This window comes from Carettochelys insculpta, chromosome 29, assembly GCF_033958435.1.
Source record: "Carettochelys insculpta isolate YL-2023 chromosome 29, ASM3395843v1, whole genome shotgun sequence".
Classification (NCBI taxonomy): Eukaryota; Metazoa; Chordata; order Testudines; family Carettochelyidae; genus Carettochelys; species Carettochelys insculpta.
In genome coordinates, this window is record NC_134165.1 from 15,358,198 (window position 1) to 15,381,117 (window position 22,920).

At 68.6% G+C, this 22,920-nt stretch overlaps 2 protein-coding genes across 6 annotated transcripts; both read left to right on the plus strand.

Annotated features, from left to right (window-relative positions):
- Positions 1 to 240: 240 nt before the first annotated feature.
- LMBR1L (limb development membrane protein 1 like) lies at positions 241 to 14,795 on the plus strand. 5 transcript variants are annotated; one of them, XM_074979557.1, is made up of 17 exons: positions 241 to 403; positions 5,865 to 5,949; positions 8,166 to 8,202; positions 8,549 to 8,688; positions 9,289 to 9,392; positions 9,468 to 9,594; positions 9,998 to 10,066; positions 10,922 to 10,986; positions 11,143 to 11,218; positions 11,324 to 11,407; positions 11,568 to 11,644; positions 11,775 to 11,852; positions 12,152 to 12,225; positions 12,403 to 12,493; positions 12,920 to 12,986; positions 13,248 to 13,409; positions 13,604 to 14,795. In XM_074979557.1, the coding sequence occupies exons 1-17, from the start codon at positions 332 to 334 to the stop codon at positions 13,660 to 13,662; spliced, it is 1,467 nt and encodes a 488-aa protein (XP_074835658.1). In that variant the 5' UTR covers positions 241 to 331; the 3' UTR covers positions 13,663 to 14,795. The 5 variants fall into 5 exon arrangements, with proteins under 5 accessions (XP_074835658.1, XP_074835660.1, XP_074835659.1 ...); XM_074979560.1 differs by lacking the exon at positions 241 to 403 and adding an exon at positions 994 to 1,103; XM_074979559.1 differs by lacking the exon at positions 13,248 to 13,409.
- Positions 14,796 to 16,847: 2,052 nt separating this feature from the next.
- DHH (desert hedgehog signaling molecule) lies at positions 16,848 to 22,341 on the plus strand. The gene is made up of 3 exons (XM_074979562.1): positions 16,848 to 17,267; positions 19,773 to 20,034; positions 21,509 to 22,341. The coding sequence occupies exons 1-3, from the start codon at positions 16,959 to 16,961 to the stop codon at positions 22,201 to 22,203; spliced, it is 1,266 nt and encodes a 421-aa protein (XP_074835663.1). The 5' UTR covers positions 16,848 to 16,958; the 3' UTR covers positions 22,204 to 22,341.
- The last annotated feature ends 579 nt before the right edge of the window (positions 22,342 to 22,920 follow it).

Below are 22,920 nucleotides of genomic sequence, written 5' to 3' on the forward strand. Positions count from 1 at the left end.
ACAGCCCCATCCTCCCCGCTGCGTGCAGCACTCAGGGCCCCGATCCTGGCCGCGGGTGGGGGCGGAGCTGCGAGCTCGACCTATCGGCTCCCCCTCCCGCCTCAGCCAATGAGCGGTCTGTTCAGCCCGCTGCGGCCAATGAGCTCTTGGCATGGGTGGGAATTGAAGGCGTAGTCCCGCCCCGGCCGGGCTACCTCTCCTCCGGGCTGTGCGGGTCCCTCTCAGAGCCGCCCGCGGCGCTCGGCGGATACAGTGTAGCCAGTGCCGCACAGCGCGTTAAAGGGGCCGCGGGGGACTGAGCCGAGGGCTGCCCAGCCATGCGGGGCGGGGCATGGAGCCGGCGGAGCTGGACGGCCTGGGGCAGCGGGAGCAGCTGTTCCACGAGCGGGTGCGGGAGTGTCTGGTGAGCGGCGGGGCTCTGCCGGGGGCTGCGGGCGCGGGGGGGCCAGGGCCAGGGCCAGGGCCAGGGCCAGCGCCAGCCCCTGGGGCTGCAGCCGCTCGTGGGGGCGGCTCTAGGTAGAGCGGGTCTGGGGGCGGCGCCCTGGGGCAGTAGGAATGAGGGTGCCGGGAAAGGCGGGGGGCGGCTTTTTGCCCCTGGCTCCCGCTCACGGTTCGGTTGCCAGGTCCCGGTCTGCGTTGGGGCAGCGCGGGGAGGTGGGCTGAGCTGGACGTGCCTGGCTCGGCTCCGAGACTCCTAGGGCTTGGAGGGACCTCGGGAGGCCATCGAGTCCAGCCCCCAAACTGCCTCCCCGGCTGCGTGCCCCACGTGGGCAGTTCTAGCAGCCTGCTCCCCCTTACTGCTGCGAGGCCGGCTTGTGAGCTGCTGAAATGCAGCTGCTTCTGGTGTGTGGTGGGGCAGGACCCCGAGAGCTGCACACGCTACTAGTGCCATTGGAACAAACTTCCTGAGCCTCCGTCTTTCCATCCCTCACCCGGCTGTGCCACGAGTCGCACCTGAGCGAGAGCCTGGTAACCCGAGCAAGGCAGCTGCTGGTGAGACTCTGCTCTGAGTACTGGGTCCCTGGCAGGCCTCGCCTTTGGCGCCTGCCCCCTGTAGCACGCCGGCCTTGCATCCTGTGCTCTGCTGTGGCCATTCTCTGCAGGTGAGATGCCCTCTCCCTGCCCCCTCTCTATCTTTGGGGGCCTCTTGGGCTGCCGTGGCCTTAAAAGATTGGGGCCTTCCTGATTCTCCAGAGCTGCTGCCCCACAGTGGATGGGGGGGACACTCGCAGCTGGCACCTGTGTCAAGATGTCACGGCCGGGCACGTGCGGGCAAGGCCTGGGCTGCGTGCGGGTGCAATGGATCTGTGGTTGAGCACTGCTGCCTCTCGACTCCAGCCCAGGGCTGTGTTTTGACACCCGATGCCTAGAGGGACTGGGTTTCCCAGCGTCAGCGAGAAAGGGGCCACCTGGCAAGCAACCTTCTTCGGGACATGCCTCTGCCCAGAGCCAGCTGCCCGGCCAGTCTCTGCGCCACGGCGTTTGGCCAGGGGAGTGAGTCCTGACGCTGGGGTTGCTCCCCTGGATCTCTGGCCGTTCAGCCCTTCTCTCCGTGGCTCTGCATCTGGCTTCTTCCGCCCCGGTGTCCAAGCGGACTCCGGCCTCTTGGCAGGGGTTTAAAGTGGGGTACCCGCTACCGTGAGCTGCTTCGTTTGCTCGCCATAGTGCAATGTGAGGGGATGTCCTGAGGGCTTTCCCTCTGCACCGAGATGGCACCTCCATGGGGCATTGCCCTGGCTCCCTAAAACATCTGGGCAAAAGAACTCGCCCACCCCACTGCCATGCGAGCGGTGCAGCCCCACTGGGGACTCGCCTTTTGTGTGACAGCGGCAAATCCACTGGACTCATTCACTTGGGAATTCTGAGGCCTGGGGCAGGGTCTCCGGTTCAGCCTGCCCCCCACCCCCCCCTCCGCCGAGCCCCGGTGGGATTGGAGCTCCACCTGCGTCCTCACCGGCCCTCAGCCGGCCTGCGAGTTGCCAGCGTTGGGGGCTGGCAGGGCTGTGAAATGAAAGCTGCTGGGGTAGGCGTGTACTTTCAGACTGTGGCCCCCGGCGCAGACTGACCCTGATTTCGGCCTGGTGTAGTTCAGAGATGTGGTTCGTTCCCTTCTTCCCAGCTCCATGTGGCAGTGGGGAGGGGTTTGTAACTAGCTCCCCATGGCAGTGAGTTTTGTGGCTGGGGGGGTTGAGGGGGCTTCTGTGTGCAGGTGTCACCCAGCCCCGAGCTTGGATGAAGGCGCACTCTGCTCCTGAGTGAGCTCCTCGCCCAGCCAGGGAAACGGCCCCTGCAGAGGCAGGCAGTCTGCAGCAGGGCTGTTTGTCCTGTCTGGCAGGCTGCAGAGGGTGGCCCGACAAGCTGTTGGGTTTGTTTTTCCTGCTGAAGTCACATCAGTGTTAGGGTTCAGGGCAGAGGAATTTCCCCGCCTGTTCTCCAGGCGGCTCTGTCCGCACATCCTGCGCCTGAGCTGTCCTCGTTGGGCTGGGGAGACTGCATGGCTGCTGCCCCATGGGGGAAGGGCCGGTCAACTGCTTCCCTCCCCTCCACCAGGCTGGTTCGATCACCTAGGACTGAAGCATCCCCCTGGGAAGGTGGGTTGGAGGCAGCCTGATGGGGTGTGGGAGCCAGACACGGAATGTCCACCCCAGGAGTCCCAACAACTGGGCCACGTGCCCTGTGCAGGGAGGAGGCCCCGGGGTCCCAGCTCCCTGTCTCTGGCTGTAGCTATCCAGCCATGCTGGGGCCTGTCAGTTGGGGGGCCCAAAGCGGGGTGTCGGTGACAGGCTGCTGGAGATGACACTAGTGGCAGGAGCCAGAGTCTGTGGGGGGCACATCCGTTAGAAGTGGAATTGTGGGAGCTGGTTGCCTTTGGGTGGGGAGCTGTGGGGCCCACCCCATAGCAACTCCCCAACCCCCAGGGCGTTTCATCAGCCAGTTACATCCGGACGGCTCTGGCACAGCGCGCAGTCTGGTTCCCAGGGCTGCCACTCACTCCCCATGGTACTGGGCATGGGTCACTCACCTGTGTGTGAAGGGGACAAGGGCCCTGCCCTGCCCTGCCAGGGCAAGTGTGGGGAGAACAGGCTGGGGCTGCAGAGAGAGCCCTGGACGAGGGGGAAGCCAGAGTCTGGGCCCTGCCCTGCACCTGCTCTCTCGCCGAGCCTTTGCCTGGCACAAGATGCCGGGAGATAACTTGAGTATCCAGCAAATGCCGGCTCTGGCTTGTGCAAGATTTAGCCTGGCAGTACCAGGGAGCTAACCCCGCTGGGGAGGCAGGGGCTGGTGGACACACTCCTCCACCTCCAACAGCTTCACACCAGGGGCCGCGCTCCCTGAGTGGCAACAAAGGAATGGCCCTTGTAGGGGTCTTGGTTGTCGTGTGCGTGAGGGTTGGTGCTGCTGGTGTTAGTTGTGTTCAGGCTCTGCCAGCTCTGTTTCCTGGTGCTGGCTCTGTTGCCTCAGGCTGCCGAGACACCTGGGCGGGCAGGGGATTTGCAAGTGGCTTTTCTTTCCCTGCTGAGTCCCAGCTGGGAAAGTTGTAACTGGACCTGCCGCTGTGAAAGGCCTCAGGGCAGCAGGCCAGCATAGGCCATGGACTGGCCTGGTGCAGGGAGCGGGGCTGGCCGGTCTGTGTGGTCCAGAAGTGGGACTGGCCTTTGGGGTTGGGGCGCCCCTGGCTGCAGGCGTGCAGAGTGTTGGGGAGGGGAGGTGCCCCTGAGGACTGAGGTCATGGCCATTGGGTACCTGCAGCTGCACCCGAGAGCAGGACATTTGCTGTGCCTGGCAGGCCTTCCTTCCCTGTTGGCCAGGCTCTCTCCAGGATGCCAGCTGGGGGCTGCAGGGTGGCATGCTGGGGGTGCTGAAGTGGGGGATCTACCCCCTTGGGGATCACTGGGGGAGGGGTGGCATGCTGCAGAGCTGGGGTTGCTGGTTCTGGGGGACCTGGGCTGGGGGCCAATTGAGGGGCCTGAACTAGGACCCTGGACGCTACCAATGGGCCCTGTGGAGCAGATCCCTGGGCTCAGAGTAGGGGCCAAGGCAGGAAGCTGAGGCCCAGCACTTCCAGGCCAAGCCAGAGCCTGGCCCTGCTTCCTCCCTCTCCTGCCAGAGAAGAGAGACCCACCCAATTGCTCAGTTCCATTCAAAGCAGCCAGGCCTCTCCTCTCTCCTTCCTCCCCTTTCCTGGGGAAGAAAGGGGTCACCTAGATCACAGCGACCTTGGAGGCCCATTGTTTACCTGGGAGACGTCATTACAGTGAAACTCCCTTCAGCAGCTGTGCCCTGGTGCTGTGCCTTGGGAAACTGAGGCAGCCCCTGCAGGACATACGCATACGTCGCCCCCTGGGGGACTAGATCCTCACACTCGGAGCTGGGGGAGCTGGGGGAGGGGCCATGACTTGGTGCTGATTCAAGGGAGCCAGTGGGTTTAGCTCAACCTTTGCACCCAGCGTGTCTGACATGCTGTGAGGGAACAAAGGTCCCTGTGTGTTCAAACGTAGCCTGGACCTCAGAGCACCGCTTGGGCAGGTGAGCAGCATCCCCCATCTCCTGGGCGCCTGGCGGCCCTGGGAGGGATTTGCTGGCCGGCACTGGTGGCAGTCTGAATGCTCAGCCTTGGGGTGTGTGTCTCCCTCCCACTCATGTGGCCACTTCTGGAGCCCCTCATGAGGGGCAGCTCCCAGAGCAGCGGGGTTCACTCACCCTCTGGGGACTGGGCTGAGACGCAACAAACTCATTTCACGTTTGCCGCCAACTGTTTTCTGCCCTGCTGGGCATGGCCTGGCTGGGACTGGGCGAAGAGACGCCCTGCGGTGAGCACTGATCGCCCCTGCCAGCCCGACTGCTGTTGTGGTTACCCAGACCCTGGTGCCCAGATACCTTTGTGGCCTGGGCCAAACCCCTCTGTTCAGCCACTGAGTTCTCCTGCTCCCCTGCCATGGCTCCAATTCCAATTTCCAAAGCCTCCCACCCCCACAGCCCCTTCTCTGCCCCTGCTCGGTCGCTCTCTGCAGCGAGTGGGGGACGTGGCTTTGTAGCTGCCCTGGCTGCCAACCCTCCCCGGATCAGATCGGCCGAGCCTTGGCCTTGCAGCTGGTGTGCCTGCCTGCCCTTGGGCCACTCCTGCTGCCCAGCAGCTCCAGCCCCGGCTGGGACCAGCATTAACAGCTCCTTGGGAGGCTGTGCTGGCTGGTGCAGGAACCCAGCTGCCAGGTCCATGGCCCTGCCATGCTCTGTCCCAGGCTGGTGCCAAGTCCCCCCTGCACCCCAGGCTGGCAGCCCTGGGTTGACCCCTGGCGGGTGTCTTTAACTTGGTGCTGTGTCTCTCCCCGCCCGCCCCGTGCCTCCCATCTCTCTGCTGGGCAGCAGCTGCAGAGGCAGCTTCTCTGTGGGAACGCTGGGCCCGTGTGGCTGGAGCGTCTAGCACAGCTGTGAGTTCAGCAGGGTTCTGCCCCCCTACCCTGCTTTCTGGGGCTGAAGCTGATTGATTGTGGCCCCCCCCCCCATGCACACACTTGCTGAGGGCTGGGATTAACCCTGTGCCAATCTCCCCTGGGCAGAAGGTTCGGGCTGAGAAACTTTGCTGAAGGCTTTTGAGCCCCTTGTTGCCCGTGGGCTTGGCAAGCTGACCCTGCAGTCTTCAGAGCTTCCCGTTTCCAGCTGGGAGGAGAAACCCCGTCCCCTGCCCCAGTGCTGTGGTGGGTGGCCCAGGGCCAGCTGCCTCTGGAGGGGGCCCCAGCTCTGAGCTGGGATTCCTGCCGGGGGTGTCAGCGCCCCCCCTGCAGCTGCCCCGCAGGGCTCAAAGAGGAGCAGATGTGGGTGGGAGGCTTTCCGGCTGCCTCTGAGCTGTGCGTTCCTCCCTGCAGATCTGCACCCTGCTGTTCGCCAGCCTCTACATCTTCTGCCACTTCATCATAACCTGCTTCAAGAAGCACACGGACCTCCCAGCAGGTAACGGACTGGGCCCCCGCCTGCCCCTTCCCTGCTTGGGGCGGGTGCCCGGCTCTGAGCCATGGCTGTGCCCCTGAGAGCCGGCTGCCCCAGGCACCCCGGCCTCCCTCCTCAGGTCTCAGCATTCAGCAACGACTGCTCCCCCTCCGCCTCCTAGGCCCCGGCAGCTGGGCTGTGTCCTGGCTCCCCTCCCGGCCCCCAAGGCTGCTGGAGGCCGGGGCTGAGGCCCCTGCAGCACTTTGCTGCCTTTGGCCCAACCCCAAGGGAAACCCAGCCCACTCCAGGGGGCCCCTCTTGGGTTGTTTACCTCGCGGCTGTGCTGCAGTTGCTATGGACATCCCCCCCAGCATCTCCCCAGCGTTGCCCAGGTTGTTGCTAGGCACAGTGTCGTCACTGTGGCTCCCTCCTCAGGCTCTGCAGCCAGCCCAGAGCCGGGTGTCAAGGGGGCTGGGGGAAGGAGTGGGAGATGGGGCTGAAATGCCAGGTCCCCAGGCAGAGCCTGCTCCAGGACAGCCCTCTGGCAGCCTCTCTGCCTGGCCCAGCACCATCCTCATCCTCCCCGAGGTGTCTTTCCAATGACTGACCCGCCTGTCCCGTCCCTGGGGTTCCCCCACCGGGCTGGGGGCTGCATGGGATGGAGCCAGTCTGTCTGGCATCCTAGGAGCTGGGCTGGGTGGCACCAAGAGGGTGGCTGGGCACAGAATGGGGTGCAGGCAGGAATGGAGAGGGAGGTGCAGCTGAAGGCCAGGCAGGGGAACGCATCTGGCCCTGCACCCGAGCACAGCTCTGCTCCACAGGGAGCGTCCAGTGATGAGGGTCCGTGGGAAGCTTTGGCTGTGCCTTGTGCCCTGGGGCCCCTCGCACACCTGCTCCCCTCAGGTTTCTGCTGAGCCATGGATCTAGCCTGACTTGTTGGGCCCCCTTGGGGCAGGTACACTCCCCCACTGCCCCAGTTAGGGACTGGCAGGCTGAGACCAGGTCTTGCCTCCTGCCATGCCCAGCAGTGACCTGGGGCTTAGCCCCACTGGCTTGGGAGAGCACCCGTGGCTCCTGGTGCTGGGTGCCCCCTGGGGTCTGCCCAGGCTGGCTGGTGGGGCTGTAACTAGGGCGCTACCAAGTTCACGGCAACGTAAAACACGTCCCGGCTGGTGAATTCCAGTGGCCCCCCATGAAATGTGGCCCTTTGTGGGCTTTTCCCTGGCACTGTTCTGCATGTCTCGCTGTGGGGCCCGGACCCCAAGGGGAGCGGCTGGGCTCTCGGGGTCATGCTCTTGCGGCTGGGCGCTGGAGAGCGATGGCTGTGCCGTTGGCCGGGGGCCCAGCTCGGAGGGCAGCGCCCGCCCGCCAGCCGCACTGCAGAGGTCAGGCTGGTAGTAGTGGGCCCACGTGCTCTGGCTCAGGATGCTCTTGGAGGGGGCTGTGCCTGAGCGGGACAGAGCTGTCTCCTGCCCCCCAACCCCACTGGGCCTGGCCTGTGTTGACTGCCCAGGAGGTCTCTGCACATGGGCCCTGGGGGCCCCCCAGCCAGCCCGTGGGCTTGTCCGTCTCTGATGCCACCGTCTGGGCACTGCCCATGGTCCCTTCCCCACTGTGCCGAGCCCACCGCAGGAGCTCATTTGGCTTTTCCCCCAGTAAAATGGCCCCTGGGCTCCGTGAGCCGGGTGCCCTCAGTGTCCAATTCGTCGGCTCAAACACAGACACGCGGGACTCCGACGCTTCCCTGCGTCCTGGAGCTGGGGCTGTCTGCACACTGCCGCTGCCCTCGGCTGTTACCCTGGGCACAACCGCGCTCCTGCTGTGTGGCACCACTGCACTTCCTGGGCCAGGCAGCCGAGAGTCAGCCCCAGTTCTGTCACTTGGTGGTAGGGTCGCAGCCCTCGGCCCCGAGAACAAGAGCACCGGGGCTTCGGAGTTCTGCGAGGCTGCCGCTCTCGGTGGTGACTGGTTCCGGTCCCAGCGCTGTCTGGCTACAGGGGGCGGGGGCAGCATCTGAGATCGGGGGCCCAAGAGGCCCTGCCCCAAGCTGTGCCAGAGTCCAGCAGGTGAGGCAGAAGGTGAAGGGGTTACTCTGGGAGTGCCTGGCAGAGCTGGCAGCCCCTGAGTGGTGGTGGACACACAGCCTTGGTGCAGCTCCTGCCCTGAGTCCACCCTAGGAGGTGTGACGAGTGTGAGGGTCTCAGCCAAGCTAACAGGCTTTCTCCCGCCTCTCTCTGCAGTCGAGGGTGATGAGGATGCTGCTGTCGACAGAATTGCGTAAGTCCCCGGCTGTGCTGAGCTTCCCCCTGCCAGCGTGCTGGGGCAGGGCTGGCTGTGCCATGCTTAGAGCAGCACCGAGGCCCAGGAACCTCGGCTCTCACCCAAGCGGCTCGCGCCTCGCTGACATGCAGGCCTGAGCCCTGGCGCAGCGTGACCGGTGCAGGCCCTGGGGCGCTGCCTGCCCGTGTTCCACAGCTGGGGCTGACCCAGGTCACCTGGCAGGCTGCAGCGCCAGTCTGCCACCCCACTGGCTCTGCCCTGTGCCTGGGGAGGCTGGCGGGGGCAGGGCGGGAGGAGCGGGGCGGGGGCAGGGCGGGACTCCTGCCTGCCTGCCGCCCCTCAGGCTGCGGATGTGCACCTTCACGCTGGCCGTCTCGCTGGGCGCCGTGCTGCTGCTGCCCTTCTCCATCCTCAGCAACGAGGTGCTGCTGCTCTTCCCCCAGAACTACTACATCCAGTGGCTGAACGGCTCCCTGATCCACGGTGGGCACCCCACGTACCCAGGGCCCTGTCCCCTCTGGCTCCATCCTGGGGCCCTGGCCCGCCCCACCCCCCCGGTTCCAAACCCCCCATATACCCAGGGCCCTGGCTCCCCCCACCCCATCCCAGGGCCTGGCTCCACCCCCGCCCCCTGTGATGGAGTGGGGGGTGCATGTGTGAGACTCAGGCTGGATGTGGGAGACAAGCAGAGCAGCTCCCAGCGGCTGAGGGTGACCCTGGGGCTCTAACCTAGGCTGGCAGGTAACACCTCTGCCCTGAACACAGAGGAGGGAGGAGCTGAGCTGGGTTTGAATGGAGGTGGCAGTTAGAGGCTGGGGGGAGAGGGAGCTGGAAGGCAGCCGGCTGGGTGAGGGGGAAGCTGCACCCCAGAGGGGCCCCCCTCGGGCTCCTCTCCCCAGGACGGGTTGGAAGGACCGTCTGACAGCTGCACTGACTCTTCTGTGAGAAACTGGGGCCTCTGTCGCCTCATAAACTTCCTGTTCCACCTGCTGAGTGAGTCTCTCCTGCCTGCGGCCGGGGTGCAGAGCAGGGGGACCCTGAGCCCCATCACACCCCACCCACTAACTGGCCATCTCTCACCAGGCCTCTGGAATCTGGTCTTCCTCTTCTCCAACCTCTCCCTGGTCTTCCTCATGCCCTTCGCCTATTTCTTCACCGAGGCCGAGGGCTTCGCAGGATCCAAGAAGGTACCAGCTGCCCAGCCTGTCTGCCGCACCCCGGTGTCCCCTGGGCCATGTTAACCTCTCCCCCTCGCCCCGCAGGGCGTCATGGCCAGAGTCTATGAGACTGTGGTGGTGCTGGTGCTGCTGACGCTGCTGGTGCTGGGCATGGTCTGGGTGGCGTCGGCCATCGCGGATGATGATGCGGTCACCCGGGAGTCCCTCTACGGTGAGCGCCCTGGGCAGGGGTCCCCTGGCGGAGGCTGGGGCTGAGCGGTGCGGGTAGCAGGGGGTGCTGCAGGCTCCCCAAGAGTGGGCAGGACTCCTGGATTCCTTCCCTAGCTCTGTGGAAGGGGGATGTGTCCTGGGGACTGGAACCCAGACTCCCGGGTTGAATTTGCATCTCAGCCCTGCCTCAGTTTCCCTATCTGCAGCATGGGGAGATTGGTACTCGCCTCCCGGCTGTGATGCTCCGTGTCCAACACGCCCTGCAGATACAGTGGTTATGTTCCTACCCAGATCTGCTGGCAGTGAACGTCCCCTGCTGAGTCCCAGGAAATCCCATTCCCGACCCTTGGGCCTCATGGCTCCCCCCACCGCCCTTCATAGCATTAACCCTCTCCTCTCCACAGACCTGTGGGAATACTACCTCCCCTACCTCTACTCTTGCATCTCGCTCTTCGGGGTGCTGCTGCTGCTGGGTGAGTGGCTGCTTTGATTTCTTTGGGGGCCGAGGGGTCCCAGTGGAGTGGCCAGCCAAAGCAGGGGGTGCTGGGCTGGGACCCAGTAAACCTGGCTACCGTCTCTGACACAGACTGCCCAGAGCCTAGGGGGTATCTCTCCTCGCTCTGTAGGAAAGGGGGCTTGCAGAGTTAGGCCTCAGCAGGGCCCCTCCAGGCCAATGCCTGTGCAAGCCCCTGTCGCCCAGTCCCAGTCCCACGGCTGTCACAAGCAGAGACTGCAGCACCCTGGGGCTGGTGGGCGTTTCCTGGGGGCTCCCGAGCCGGCTTCGCTCCTTGGCAAAGGCCGAGGCGGGAACTGAAGGTTTCCTCTCCCCGCCTTAGAGAAATGCTGGGCAGCTTTTCTAGGCCAGTCCCTTTCGGGTGGTGCCCGGTTCTCCCTGACGGACAGGTCCCCATGGGGTGGGGGTGCGCTGTCCCCAGGAGGTGTGACAAGGCAATGCCCCCCCCCCCCCACCGCCAACCTGCCGCACCTCCTGGGGTCCGCGCAGGAGCAGCTGTGCTCTTTGGGCCTGTGTCTTGCTGGGGGAGCTGGTTGCAGGGCAGGGGCCTTTTGTCCCAGCCTAGAGCTGCCTGTCCGTCTGTCTGTCCCTAGTGCGCCCACCAGCCCCTCCCCTGCCAGCGTCTCTCCCGGGCCGCCTGCCCACCCTTGCACGAGGAGGACGATGCCCCGGCAGAGCCTGGCTCCTGTCTCTGAGCCCAAGGCTTGAACCTGCCCTGCTGGGAGGTGCAGGGCAGGGTCCCGATCCCCTTGGGTGCGGCGCCACCTGCTGGCGGACGGGGGGTCTCACCCCGCCCTTCGCTTGTGCCCCGCAGTCTGCACGCCGGTGGGCCTCTCCCGCATGTTCACCGTTACCGGGAAGCTGCTGGTCAAGCCCAGGGTAAGCCCCCCACACCCCACCCGGGGCACTGAGCAAGATGAACCCCTGGTGTGCTGGGAGCTGAGGGGCAGGGGCATGTGCAGCTGCTCCAGGCTTGCTGGGGGCTGCTCTGCCAGCTGCAGGTGGCTAATGGGCTGTGTCCCCCCCCCTGCCCAGCTGCTGGAGGACCTGGACGAGCAGCTGAACTGCACAGGTTTTGAGGAAGCTGCCCTCTCTCGCAAGATCTCTGCCGGTGAGTGTCCCCCACGCGGGGTGGGCGTCTGGGCAGCAGGTGCCCACTGGCTCCCGGCCCCCCCAGCTCATTTCCCCCCCCCCCCCACCCGGCCTTCTTCCACAGGTAAAGCCTCCTGCTGGGTGAACCTGAGCGTGGCCATGCTGCAGGAACGGTTCCTGGCCAGCCAGAGCCAGAGGCTTGCCCTGGGTAAGGGGGTGGAGCCGGACTCCTGGGTTCTATTCCCGGCTGTGCTGAGCAGTGAGCCCAGCTGGCTCTGGGTGGGGGAGGGGCGCAGGGCTCATTCCTGTGGGGGGGAGGGTGTCTCGCGCACTGGCTCACCCGGGGCCTGTCCTGTGCTTCCTGCCAGAGCTGCGTGGCCAGGCGTCACCCTGGCAGCGGAATTTGGGCTACCCCCTGGCCATGCTGTGCCTCCTGGTGCTGACGGTAGGTGCTGGGCGTTGGTGGGGGGGGGGGGGGGCACCTCGGTTTCTGTGCGGGGGAGGGGGCGGCACCTGATGGGGCTGCCGCAGGAAGGACCCAAGTCGGTGCCTCCGACCTGCCCTGTCCCTTCCAGGGCATCTCGGTGCTGGTCGTCTGCTTCCACACGCTGGAGCTGCTGCTGGACGATGCTGCTATGCCGCGGGGCATCGAGGTACCTCCCGGGGGGCTCGGAGCAGAGTTGGACCCTTCTCCCTCTGCCGTGGCCGCTTGGGCCCATGCCTGGAATGAGTTTCCTGGCTCTCAGCTCCCACGGGCACCAGGGAAACCCAGCTTCCTAGCCCCAGGTCGGGGCTGGGCATGTCCCCCGGGGGCTGCGCCTGCCCCCTTCATCTGGTGGGCCGGGCTCACCGTGGGAGCGGCGGGAAGGGGTGTGGGGCCATCCTGTGATGCAAACCTAGAGCTGCTCCCAGCTGGCCCTCCCCGAGCCCTTCTCTGCTCTCCCCGCCGCAGGATGCGCCGCTGGGACAGGTCTCTTTCTCCAGCTTCGGCTCCTTCGGCGCCGCCCTGCAGGTGATTCTTATCTTGTATCCTTGTGAGGCACAGCCCCAGCCCCTCTGCTGGAGCCCTGTGGGGGCTGCTGGTCCTGGGCCCCTCCCCCTGCAGCCAGGCCTGGGTCTGCAAGTAACTGCCAGTCCCACCCTCTCTGGGCACTGGGCTCCTGGGCATCCCCCACCTACCTCCTCCTTAACCCTGGAACTCAGCTACCTGATGGTCTCCTCCGTCGTGGGCTTCTACAGCTCCCCCTTGTTTGTGAGGCTGCTCCCCGCCAGGCAGGACACCCCTGTGACCAAGGTGAGTGGTACCTGCCCCTCTGCTGGGGACACCGCATCAGGACAGTCACAGCCGCTGACTGCCCCCAGGCAGCCCCTGGGCACTGTGGTGCCTTGGGCCCAGCGCAGAGGAAGGGCTGCACTCGGACTCCTGGGTTCTCTTCCTGGCCTGGCCACGGTGGCGGGGGGCTGCCTTGCATGGTCTCACTACATGAGGGCACCATGCCCCTGGGTACTGGTCTGGCGGGGGTAAGAGCCCAGCTGTGAGCTTGTGGGAGGTCCTACTCCACAGCCGTCCTGCTAGGGGTCCAAGTTCCCTCATTTGGCAGATGGAGCCGCTGGCCTGGGCCACAGGGCGCTGTGGGGGTTGTGGGGTGTTTGGAGCTCCCAGGGGACAGCAGCGGGGGGGGGTCAGGCGCTGGGCTCCATGCCTCTCTCCCCCGCCCAGATCATTGGCAACTGCGTGTCCTTGCTGGTGCTCAGCTCTGCGCTGCCAGTCTTCTCCAGGACACTGGGTGAGTTGTCCACGGTCGTGCAGCACTCCAGGGCCATGCCCCTCCCCCGGCTCCCGCTACCCTCATGCACTCACAGATGGGCCGGCAGCCCCACCCCATGGGGGACGTCCTGCCCCACCCTGGAGGCCCCTCCTGAGGCAGCCGCTTGGGGGACTGGGGCTCAGGCTTGAGGGGCAGCGCTGGGGCCTGGGATGGACTAACAAGGGGGCATGGGTGGGGCTGGGAGCAGCAGGGCCCATGCTCAGCCTGTCGTCCTGGCAGGGATCACGCGATTCGACCTCCTGGGGGACTTCGGCAGGTTCAACTGGCTGGGGAATTTCTACCTTGTGTTCCTGTACAACATGCTCTTCGCCGCCCTGGCCGCCCTGTGCCTGGTGAAGAAATTCACGTGGGCTGTGCAGGCAGAGCTCATCCGAGCCTTGGGTGAGAGCTGGCTGCCACCTCCCCTGCTCCAGGGGTGGGCAACTCAGCCGGGCCTGCAGGGAGGGCACTACCTGGGGGTCGGGGGCAGTGGGCAAAGCTGTGGCTGGAGGGGCTCTGGCCCTAGACCCCGCCAGCCAGCAGGCGGATGGCTGTGGAGGGGAACGTCAGGGCCCCAATCGCTCTCCCCCCGACAGGTTTGCACAAGCTGTCCCTGCCGGTGACACGCACCCACCAGCCCAGCAAGCTCTGCTAGGACGAGCCTGGCGCCGGCGCATGGATGGGAGCCGGGGGCCACTGCAGCCCCTCCAGCGAGGCTCACTGGATTGGTGCTGAGCCGCAGAGCCTGGGCTCGCCGGACGTGGTGGGGTCCGGATGATGCCGCCCTCCTCTGCTTCTAACCAGGAGCCTGCTGCCGAGAAGGGGGTCCTGGTCCTCCTGTGCTGCGGGGGGCAATGGAGGGGCCCCTCCCTGGATTTGATCCCTGGTGCTGCAGAGCCAGCCGGACTCAGGGCTGGGAGCAGGGCCAGCTCAACCTGCTCCCTGGGCCTGCTGCTGAGCAGGGCTCCCTGCCCCCCAGTCCTCCTCCTGCCTTGGCTGCAGCCCTCAGGTGTGTGCAGGAATTGGGGTGGGTTATATGAAGCTGATGGCCAGCTGGCGGGGGAGCAGGGCAGGAGCTGACAGGGGCTCCCCGTAGGGGGTGCTACCTGGAGCAGGGCTTGGGCAGGAGCAGAAGCTGCCTTGCTCAAGCTGTTACCAAACACCACTGGGGACCTGAGTTACAGCTGCAGCCAGGGCTTGTACCCTCCAGAGCAGGGGCAGCCACCAGCCTGGCCTGCTGCTGCTGGAGGGTGGGGGGGGGGCAGGTACCCCTGGAAAGAGCAGGGGATGGGTGCTGCCCCTGCCCATGGCCTAGAGCCCCCCATCTGCTACCTCACTCCAGTGCGGGGGCAGCCGCTTCTGCAATGCTGGCTGGGTTCCCCCTGCCAGATTTTGTACTTTTTAAAAGCTGCTACCCTGGGACCTCTCTGGGGCCATGGTGGGGGGGTGGAAGGGCTACCTGCTCCTCCCCAGCAGCGGGCCAGGCTCGGGGCTGCCCCAGCTACGGGGGTTACAAGCCTGCACAGTGGCTGTAACTCATTTCCTCCATTCATAGCCAGAGCCCTAGGCTGAGCTTGCAGGGGTGGGGCCTGTACTGCAGGGGGGTCTCCCAGGGCAGGGCCCTGCCCTTTCCTCTCCTCTCCTCTGCCTTGGCCTGACCCTGCCCTACCTCCTGGGAGCTCAGGGCCAGCCTGGCTGTGTCTTATGAGTGTGTCAGATCTCAGTCCCTGCTCACCTGCCTGGAGCAATGAACTGTCAGGGTGAGGTTGTATTTAAATAAACGGTATCTTTTCATACGGGGGGCGGATGCTGGTGTGGGTGAGGTGGGCCTGGTCTGTGGAAATCACGGGGGGCCTCTGGAGTGCTGAAGGCCCCCTCACTTCTCCCAGGTCTCTGCCCTGTGCGGCACCCTCTCTCCCTGGGGCTGCCAGGGGGCCTAGTTGTGTAGCCATTAGCAGCAGGGGCCTGCTCTTGGGCAGGTGTGCACTCACACCTGCAGCTTCCCTCATCCCAGCAGGGCCTAGCTACCTCCCCCTTTGCTTGTGTGCCAAATTACCTTTTTCTCTGGCTTCATGTGCCTTTTCCAGCCTCTGGCTCCAGTCCCCCAGAACCCAGCAAGGAAGTGAGGAAAGCCAGGTCAAAGGGGAGGGCTGGGCAGCTGGGGGTTCAGGACTTTGAGGGGTCTTCCCCCACCCCCATGATGGCAGGTTCCTGGGGGCAGCAGGGAGCTCACACAGGCCTGGAGCGACAGCAGGTGCTAGGGCATGGCTGTAGGTGGGGGCAGGGTGGAGCAGGCCAGCTGTGAGCTGCAGGGGGCTGTGGCCAGGTGTGAGGGGGAGCAGTGGTGGGGGAAGCCCTGTTTCCTGGAAGCTGAGCACTTGTGCCCCTGCTCTGGATGCAGTCGGAGGCCCTCCCAGGGCCCCCCAGCTGTGTTTTATTTCTGCTGGTGGTGTACATTCATGTATGGAAAAATTATTCCACTCATGGGGGGGGAAAGCCTAGAGGGTGCCCTGCAGGGAAGGAAGCCCTAGGGCCAAGCAGAGGGCCACAGGGCAGGCTGGGGAGAGGGACGCGGTGCTGGCAGAGCCATGGAGGTGACTTGTTTGCTCACAATCTCCCCTCCCCTCTGCTCCATGGGCCTCAGGTCTCCCGCTGCCAAGGGGCCCTGGAGTCAGTCTGCTCCTAGTGCCAGGTGCCCCAAAGCCAGGCATGGGACAGCAACTCCTCATGGGATCCCTCCCCAGGCTCTGGTAATCAGAGGCTGCCCCCCCGCATCCCCTGAATGGCTGTGGCCTGTGCCCCTGCCGGGAGCCAGGCAGGGAGGTTGCCTAAGCCGCAGGGCTGAGTGCACGGGAAACTACACTCGTGCCAAACGTTCCCACCCATCCTGCCCGGCTCTGCGGAGAGGGGGCAGCTGGCAGGGGCTGGGAATGGGCCTGCCACGGCTGTCACAGCCACCCCCTGCCACCCGTCTCCTGGGGGATGAGCAGGAAGCGGCGTGGGTATGGCTGGAAGGGGGCAGAACGGCCTAGGTAGCCTGGCTCTGGCTTGGCTCCAGCTGCCCAGGCCTAGCCATGCCCCTTACCCGCCAGTGGGTGCACTAGGCTCTTGGCGCTGGGGGCTGCAGGGCTTCCAGCCGGGGGGAGGCCAGGCCGGATGGGGGGGTGTTCTTGCTCTTTAGGGGTCCTTGGCCAGGCACGTGGGGGCGAACCCCAGGGGGAGGGGTCGATCCCCTGCTGGCCGGAGCCTCGAATGCTCCCTAAAGCGGCTGGTGAGCCTGGGGCCCATCCTGAGCCCGGCCGCAGCAGCCGCTAGAGATGGGCCCCCGGGGCTGGGCTCCCTGGGCCCGGCTGCTCCCCTGGCCGCCCCCCGGGGCTGGGCTGCTGCATGGCTGCAGGGGCGGCCGTTCTGCCTCGGGGCAGTGGGCTCTGGCCGCCCGGCGGGGGATGTGCGCGGGGGTCCGGCCGCCCCCGGGTTGACGCCGCTTGCAGGGGCGCTGCGGCGCGGGACGGGGCAGGGACTGGGCCGCTGGTGGCTGTGGGGGCTGCGCTGGGCGGGTCCCCCCAAAGCAGGAGTAAGGACACCTCTCGGGAGCGCGCTTCGGAAAGGGAACGGCGCGTTCCCGCTGCCACAGGTGGGAGCGCGCGTGGTTGGAGCCGCGCGCAGGAGAAGCGGGAGCGCGCTCAGGTGCCCCGAGCTTGGTAGTGCGCTCGGGCGCACCTGCCGGTCCGCGGGGACGGCTGGCGGCGCGGGGACGCGCGCTGGGGCTGGGTGCGCCCCGGAGAGCGCGGGGGCGGGGGCCGGGCTCTTAAAGGCGGAGCCGGGCCGGGGCAGCGGCGAGGGACTGGGCGCTGGCCGGAGCAGCCTGGCAGCCGGTTCCCTGGGCATGGCAGGGCCCGCAGGGGTGCCCGCTGCCGGCGCCCCCGGCCCCTGAGCCCCGGCCGGCCCGAGATGCCCTGGCGGCGGCCGCTGGCGCTCGGCCTGCTGTGCCTGGCCTGCTGCCTGCTGCCGCCGGGCCGGGGCTGCGGGCCGGGCCGGGGCCCGCCGGGGCGCAGGCGGCCGGGCCGGGGCGCGCTGGTGCCGCTGCGCTACGGGCAGAGCGTGCCCGCGGTGGCGGAGCAGAGCCTGGCGGGCAGCGGGCGGGCCGAGGGGCGGCTCAGCCGCGGCTCCGAGCGGTTCCGGGACCTGGTGCCCAACTATAACCCCGACATCGTCTTCAAGGACGAGGAGAACACGGGGGCCGACCGGCTCATGAGCGAGGTAAGCGGGGCCGGCGGCCCGGGCAGGGGGCTGCGCACGGCGCGTTCTGCAGCCCCGAACCGGCTGAGCGGCCCGCGCCCGCCTGCTGCTCTCAAGCGGCCGGAGGCTGAGCGGAGCCGCATCCCCTCCCCACGTGGGAGGGCTCGTCCCCTCCAGCAGCAATAGGCGGGGGGCGCCCCCGGGGGCCTGGCGCTAGGGACCCTCCAGCACCCAGGCCCGGGAAGGCGCTTGGCGTCTCCCGTTCAGCCCTGGCCGAGCCCGGAGCCTGCGGCCCCGCTTCAGCCCCGGGGAAACTGAGGCACAGGAGGGTCGGGGCCAGCACAGCCGTGGTCCCCCAGCCCCACACTGTGGCCTCTGCCTGGCACCTGGAGCTCCGGGCGTGCCGCGGAGCTGGGCACACGGGGCAGACCCTCTGGCTGGGCCGGGCTTAGCATAACGCCCCTTGGGCCCAGGGGGCACCAAGGGACCCGGCCAGGCCCGGCCCTTCCCACGCCCGCTGAGCCGGGAGGCTGGGACGGCCGCTGTGGCGTGCGAGGTTACAGGGGCGGCGGGCTCAGGGGCTGGGCTGCTGGAGACGGTACAAATGTCAGCTCGGTCTGCCCCGGCACCGATGGAAATTGCGGCTCCCGCGCTGGGCGAGCTGTGACGGTTCTGCCGCTCGCGGGCCTGGGGGTGGCGCCGCTGGCGGGGGAGGGGGAGTCTGAGCGCACGGGGCACCGGGCATGCCAGGGCGGGGGTGTCCTGCCCAGTGGGCTGGGACCGTCCCTGGCAGGAACGACCGGCCCGGTGGCACAGTCAGCGCTCAGCACCCGGGCTTGAGGGGCTGGGGCCGGTCGGAATGGGAGCCGGACGCCTGGGTTCCCTTGGCAGCACTGGGCGGGCAGGGGGGTGTAGCGGTTGGAGAAGTGGAGAAGCCCAAGTCCCTGTGCCTGGGCTCACGCCCTGACCTGTCCTGCTCCGTCCCTGGGCTTGGCACGGGCGGGCACCCGCCACATCAGCCAGAGGCTCCTGAGGGGTGACCCGTCCCCTCTGGGCCTCAGGAGCTCGGTGTTCGCCCTGCCCCCGTTCAGCCCCGCCTCCGGCGCATTAAGAATGGCTGCCTCGTCTCCCTGCTCTGTGCCTCAGTTTCCCCTGCTGCGAAATGGGGATAAGCTGCTCTAAGGCGCCAGGAGCCTCACGGGAGTTGTGGGGGGGCGGTCACCGGACCTCTGGGTCTCCCCCTGCCCCTCCCTCTCAGCACTTTGTCCCCACCTCAGCTGTGCCCGACAGTGCCGCCCCGGCGCCTGGCAGCCTCCGGCCTGGGGGCGCGCAGGCGGGGAAGCTGGCGGGGGGCGGGCAGCCGGGGGCGCTCTTGGCCATGGTGACGGACCCCCCGCCTCCGTCCGCCTGGTTCAAGCCTGTTGGGAAGCGGTAACTCGTCTCCGCGGATAACCTGCCCGGCCGCCCGAGCCTCTGCCGGTGGCGGCTGGCGCGCCCTGGGCCCGGGCTGCGGCGGGCAGGGCACCGGGTGGGTCCCTCGCGCAGGGCAGAAGGCGGTCGGGGGCCTTGGGAGGCAGCTGCGCCCAGGCCCGGGCAGGTCACCCCGCTCGCCCTGCCCCAAGGGCGCCACCGCGCTGCAGCCTCCTCTGGGGCGGAGCGCGGCGAGCTAGGACGGGTCTCAGCCGGCAGGCGCGGCGCGGCTGTGGGGCCGCGGCCCGTGGGGAGGATGGACCCCCCGTTGTGCTCTCCTGACGCGCCTGGCCCCGCCTTGCGGGCGCAGGGCCCGGCCCGCGGGGGGGGCCCGGAGCTGCCCGGCCCACGGCGCAGCCGGGGCGTGCGCAGCGCCTCAATGGGCCCTTTGTGGCGGAGCTGATGACTTCGCTGTTCCCTGCTGAACCGGCGGCTCTGAAATTCTCCCCGAGTTAAGTAATTCTTGGGCGGGAGAAGCCGCTATTGTGTGGGGCGCTGGGACGCGCGGCCCGGCCGAGATCCCGCTCTGCTCCCCGGCCTCAAAGGCCGACGGGGCCACCCCCTCGCTGCTCCCCGCCCGCCAGCCTTGGCCCGACCCTTCCTAGCCTGCGCCCGCGATGGGGCAGCGGGAAGCGGCTGCTGCCTGGAAGGGGCAGCACAAGGAAGCCAGGAGCGGGCTGTAATTGTAACGCGCAATCAGCCGAGGCCGGCGGTGTTACACTCAGCCGCTGGGCCGCACCCCAGAGCTGGCTGCAGCTCCCCAGGGCGGAGCGACACCGTGGAAATGGCTCCCACAAAGCGCATGTGGTGGGCGCGTTACCAACCCGCCTGTGAGAGCCGGGGGCGCTGCTGCCCGGCCCGGCCCGGCCCGGCCCCCGCTCGCTCCCCCTCCGGGAAAACGGCCCAGCCTGGCGGCAGCCACATCCCCCTCCCTTAGCGCCTCCTGGGACCGGGCCGCGGGGCCTAGCAGCGCCCGGCGCTGGGCACTGCCCCCGCGGCCAGCTCCCGTCGGGGGCCCCTGCCCGCCCCGGGGGTTAACTGCCGCCTCCCGCGCAGCGCTGCAGGGACCGTGCAGACGCCCTGGCCCTGGCCGTGAGGAACACGTGGCCCGGCGTGAAGCTGCGGGTGACCGAGGGCTGGGACGAGGACGGGCACCACCTGCCCGACTCGCTGCACTACGAGGGCCGGGCGCTGGACATCACCACGTCGGACCGGGACCGGCGCAAGTACGGCGCGCTGGCGCGCCTGGCCGCGGAGGCCGGCTTCGACTGGGTGCACTACGAGTCCCAGGCGCACGTGCACGTGTCGGTGAAAGCAGGTGAGGGGGACGGGCCCAGCGCCTTCGGGCGGGTGTCCCCGTGGGACCCCAACCTCCCGCCACCCGCGGTGGGAGCGGAGCAGGGCGGCCGCCGGCGCTGCGGGGTGCTCCGGGGCCTGCCTGTGCCGCGGGGCCGGGGGCTTCTGCGGCCTCCTCCCGCCTCGGCCCAGCTCCGTGCCTCAGTTTCCCCTCCCACCCCTTCTCCGCTCGGCGTGTCCGGGGCGCCTCCGGGGGGCGGGGCGATTTCCAGCCCCCGCCGCTCAGCACGTCCTAGAAGCCTCCCACGCGAGACCGCGCTGCGGCTTCTGTGAATCCACGGGGGGAGGGGCATTGTTAACCCAGCCGGGACTGAGGGGAGTTCCCACAGGCTGCGCGTCCCGGTCACGAGCGAGCCGGTCCGGTCCGGCCCGGTGCCAGCGCGCGTGGGCCGTCTCCGGCTGCCGGGGGGCGCTCAGTGCTTTGCGCGTTGGCGGCCGGAATGGGGCTCGGGGGTCCCCGGCTCTGCCCCCGCGTCCGCAGCCAGGAGCCCTCGCTCAGCAGGGGGAGCGGGAGGACCCTGAGGCGACAGAAGCGCGGCGCGGCGGGGCCCGCCCAGGCAGGGGCGAGGAGCCCGAGGGGGGCCCCGGCTGGGGTCCAACTCCCCCCCCCGGCTGGCGCCTTCCCGCTGTGCCCCCGCTTCCAACGGCCGCCCCCATTGAAACCCCGCCCGGCCCCACCCTGCCGTGGGCGCAGGTCTGCGGTGTTACCTGCCAGCCCCGCGTGGAGCCGCTCTGCCCGTCACGCACAGCGGCTGAGCCCGGGCTCCCCACACACAAGGCGCGGGGTGTGTCTCCGTCAGCCCCGCAAAGCGCCCGCGCTGCGGCCCAGGGCGAGGTCCTGCCACGCTGGGCTCGGCCTCCCGGGCTGCGGCGGGCGGCGGGCAGTACCCGGCACCGGGCAGCGCTCCGCTCGGCTCCTGGCGGCGGCTGCAAGCGGGGCCGGAGGAACCGCCGCTCCCGGGAGCTGAGGGCGGGTTGAAGCCCCCGGCGCCTTTGGGCCTTTCCCCGCCGGGAGCAGCGGCGCTTCGAGGCGGGGGGAGAGAAAACGGCCCGTTAACCGGGCCCCTTCCCGACGCAGCCTGACCGCAGCGGCGCGGGAGGCGCCGGGGCCCCGCTGCAGTCCCCGGAGGCCGAGTGTGCAGCGCCTCCGGGCCCGGCCTGGGAACCTCCGCTCCAGGGCAGAGCCCGCCCCGCGCACCCGGACTGGCCCCTCGGCCTCCGGGCCGGGCAAGGCGCGGCTGGGACTAGGGAGACTCGTGCGCGGGGCGGCGGAGACTCCCGGGCCGGTCTCTCGGGGCGGGCGGGAGGTGCCGGCTCCGGCCCCGGGCGGGCACTGGGCTCGCCCGCCGCTCCCGGTCCCTTCCGTGCGAGGCTGCGGGGGCTCCGGGATCGGCCCCGGCCGCGCGGCGCTCACGGGACCCTCCGTCTTTCCGCAGACAACTCCCTGGCCGGGCGCGCCGGCGGCTGCTTCCCGGGCCGCGCCACCGTGACGCTGCGCAGCGGCGAGCAGAAGGGGCTGTGGGCGCTGCGCCGCGGGGACTGGGTGCTGGGCGCGGACCGCAGCGGCCGGCTGGTCCCCACCGAGGTGCTGCTCTTCCTGGACCGCGATCTGCGCCGGCGCGTCTCCTTCGTGGCCATCGAGACGGAGCGGCCCGGGCACCGGCTGCTGCTCACCCCGTCCCACCTGGTGTTCGCGGCGCGGCGCCGGGCCAACCGCACGGCTCGCTTCGGGCCCGTCTTCGCGCGGCGGGTGCGGGCGGGGGACTGGGTGCTGGCGCGCCGCGCGGCCGGGCCGGGGGCGGGGGCGGGGGCGGGGGCCGGGGCCGGGCTGCGGCCCCTGCGGGTGCGGCGCGTGTGGCGGGAGGAGGCGCTGGGGGTGTTCGCGCCCCTGACCTCGCACGGGACCCTGCTGGTCAACGGGGTGCTGGCCTCCTGCTACGCCGTGCTGGAGAGCCACGGCTGGGCGCACCGCGCCTTCGCGCCGCTGCGCCTGCTGCACGGCCTGCGCGCGCTGCTGGCCCCGGGCGGCGCCGGCAACTGCAGCGCGCCGGAGACCGGCCTGCACTGGTACTCCCGGCTGCTGTACCAGCTGGCGCGCCGCGTGCTGGGCCAGGGCTCCCTGCACGCCTAGCGGGCGCCGCGCCTCCGCCCCGCCGAGAACCGTGACCGGGGCAGCGGCCGGCACGGCAGGAGCGCCAGCGCCTGGGGGGAAGGGGGACCTGTTTGCAGCCTGCGGGGCGCCCCGCTGCCCTGCTGCCTGGGTGCCCACTGGGGCTGCTCCAGCCTTGTGTGGACAAAGGGGCGGGCGAGCCTGGCGCCGTGGCCCTCCCCCGCAGGGTGCTCTGGCCCCTGTCACGAGCTGCCCCCTCTGCCCACGCTGAGGTGTCGCGGCAGCCCTGGTGGACGGGTGACGCTACCCCCAAACCAGCCGGGTCCCCACGTTTAACCAGCCTGCCTGGGCCTGGGCTGGCGGCTCTCCTTGCTCGAGATGAAATCCCAAGGCCGAGCCGGGCTGGCCAAGGGGCAGAATCGGGCCCGGAGGGTTCGCTAGTAACAGCCCAGTCTCTGGGTCCCGGCCGTGTGCAGCCTGGGGTGTGGTCCAGCGCCCCGGGCTCTCTGCAGGGCTTCCGGCCAAATGCAGCGGGTCAAGCCCAGCTCAGCCCAGGCCCCCTCCCACCCCGCCACTGAACTCCTGCCAGGCTCCTGCCCCACACAGCCCTCCCATCCCTCCTGCCACTACCCGGGCCCACCACCGCCCCCTTCTGTGGGTGCAAAGGGGGCAGGGCGGGGCGCCAGCTGGCGGTGCCCCCAGCCAGAATTTCCCCAGCAGCGGGAAGGGGGGCAGGGG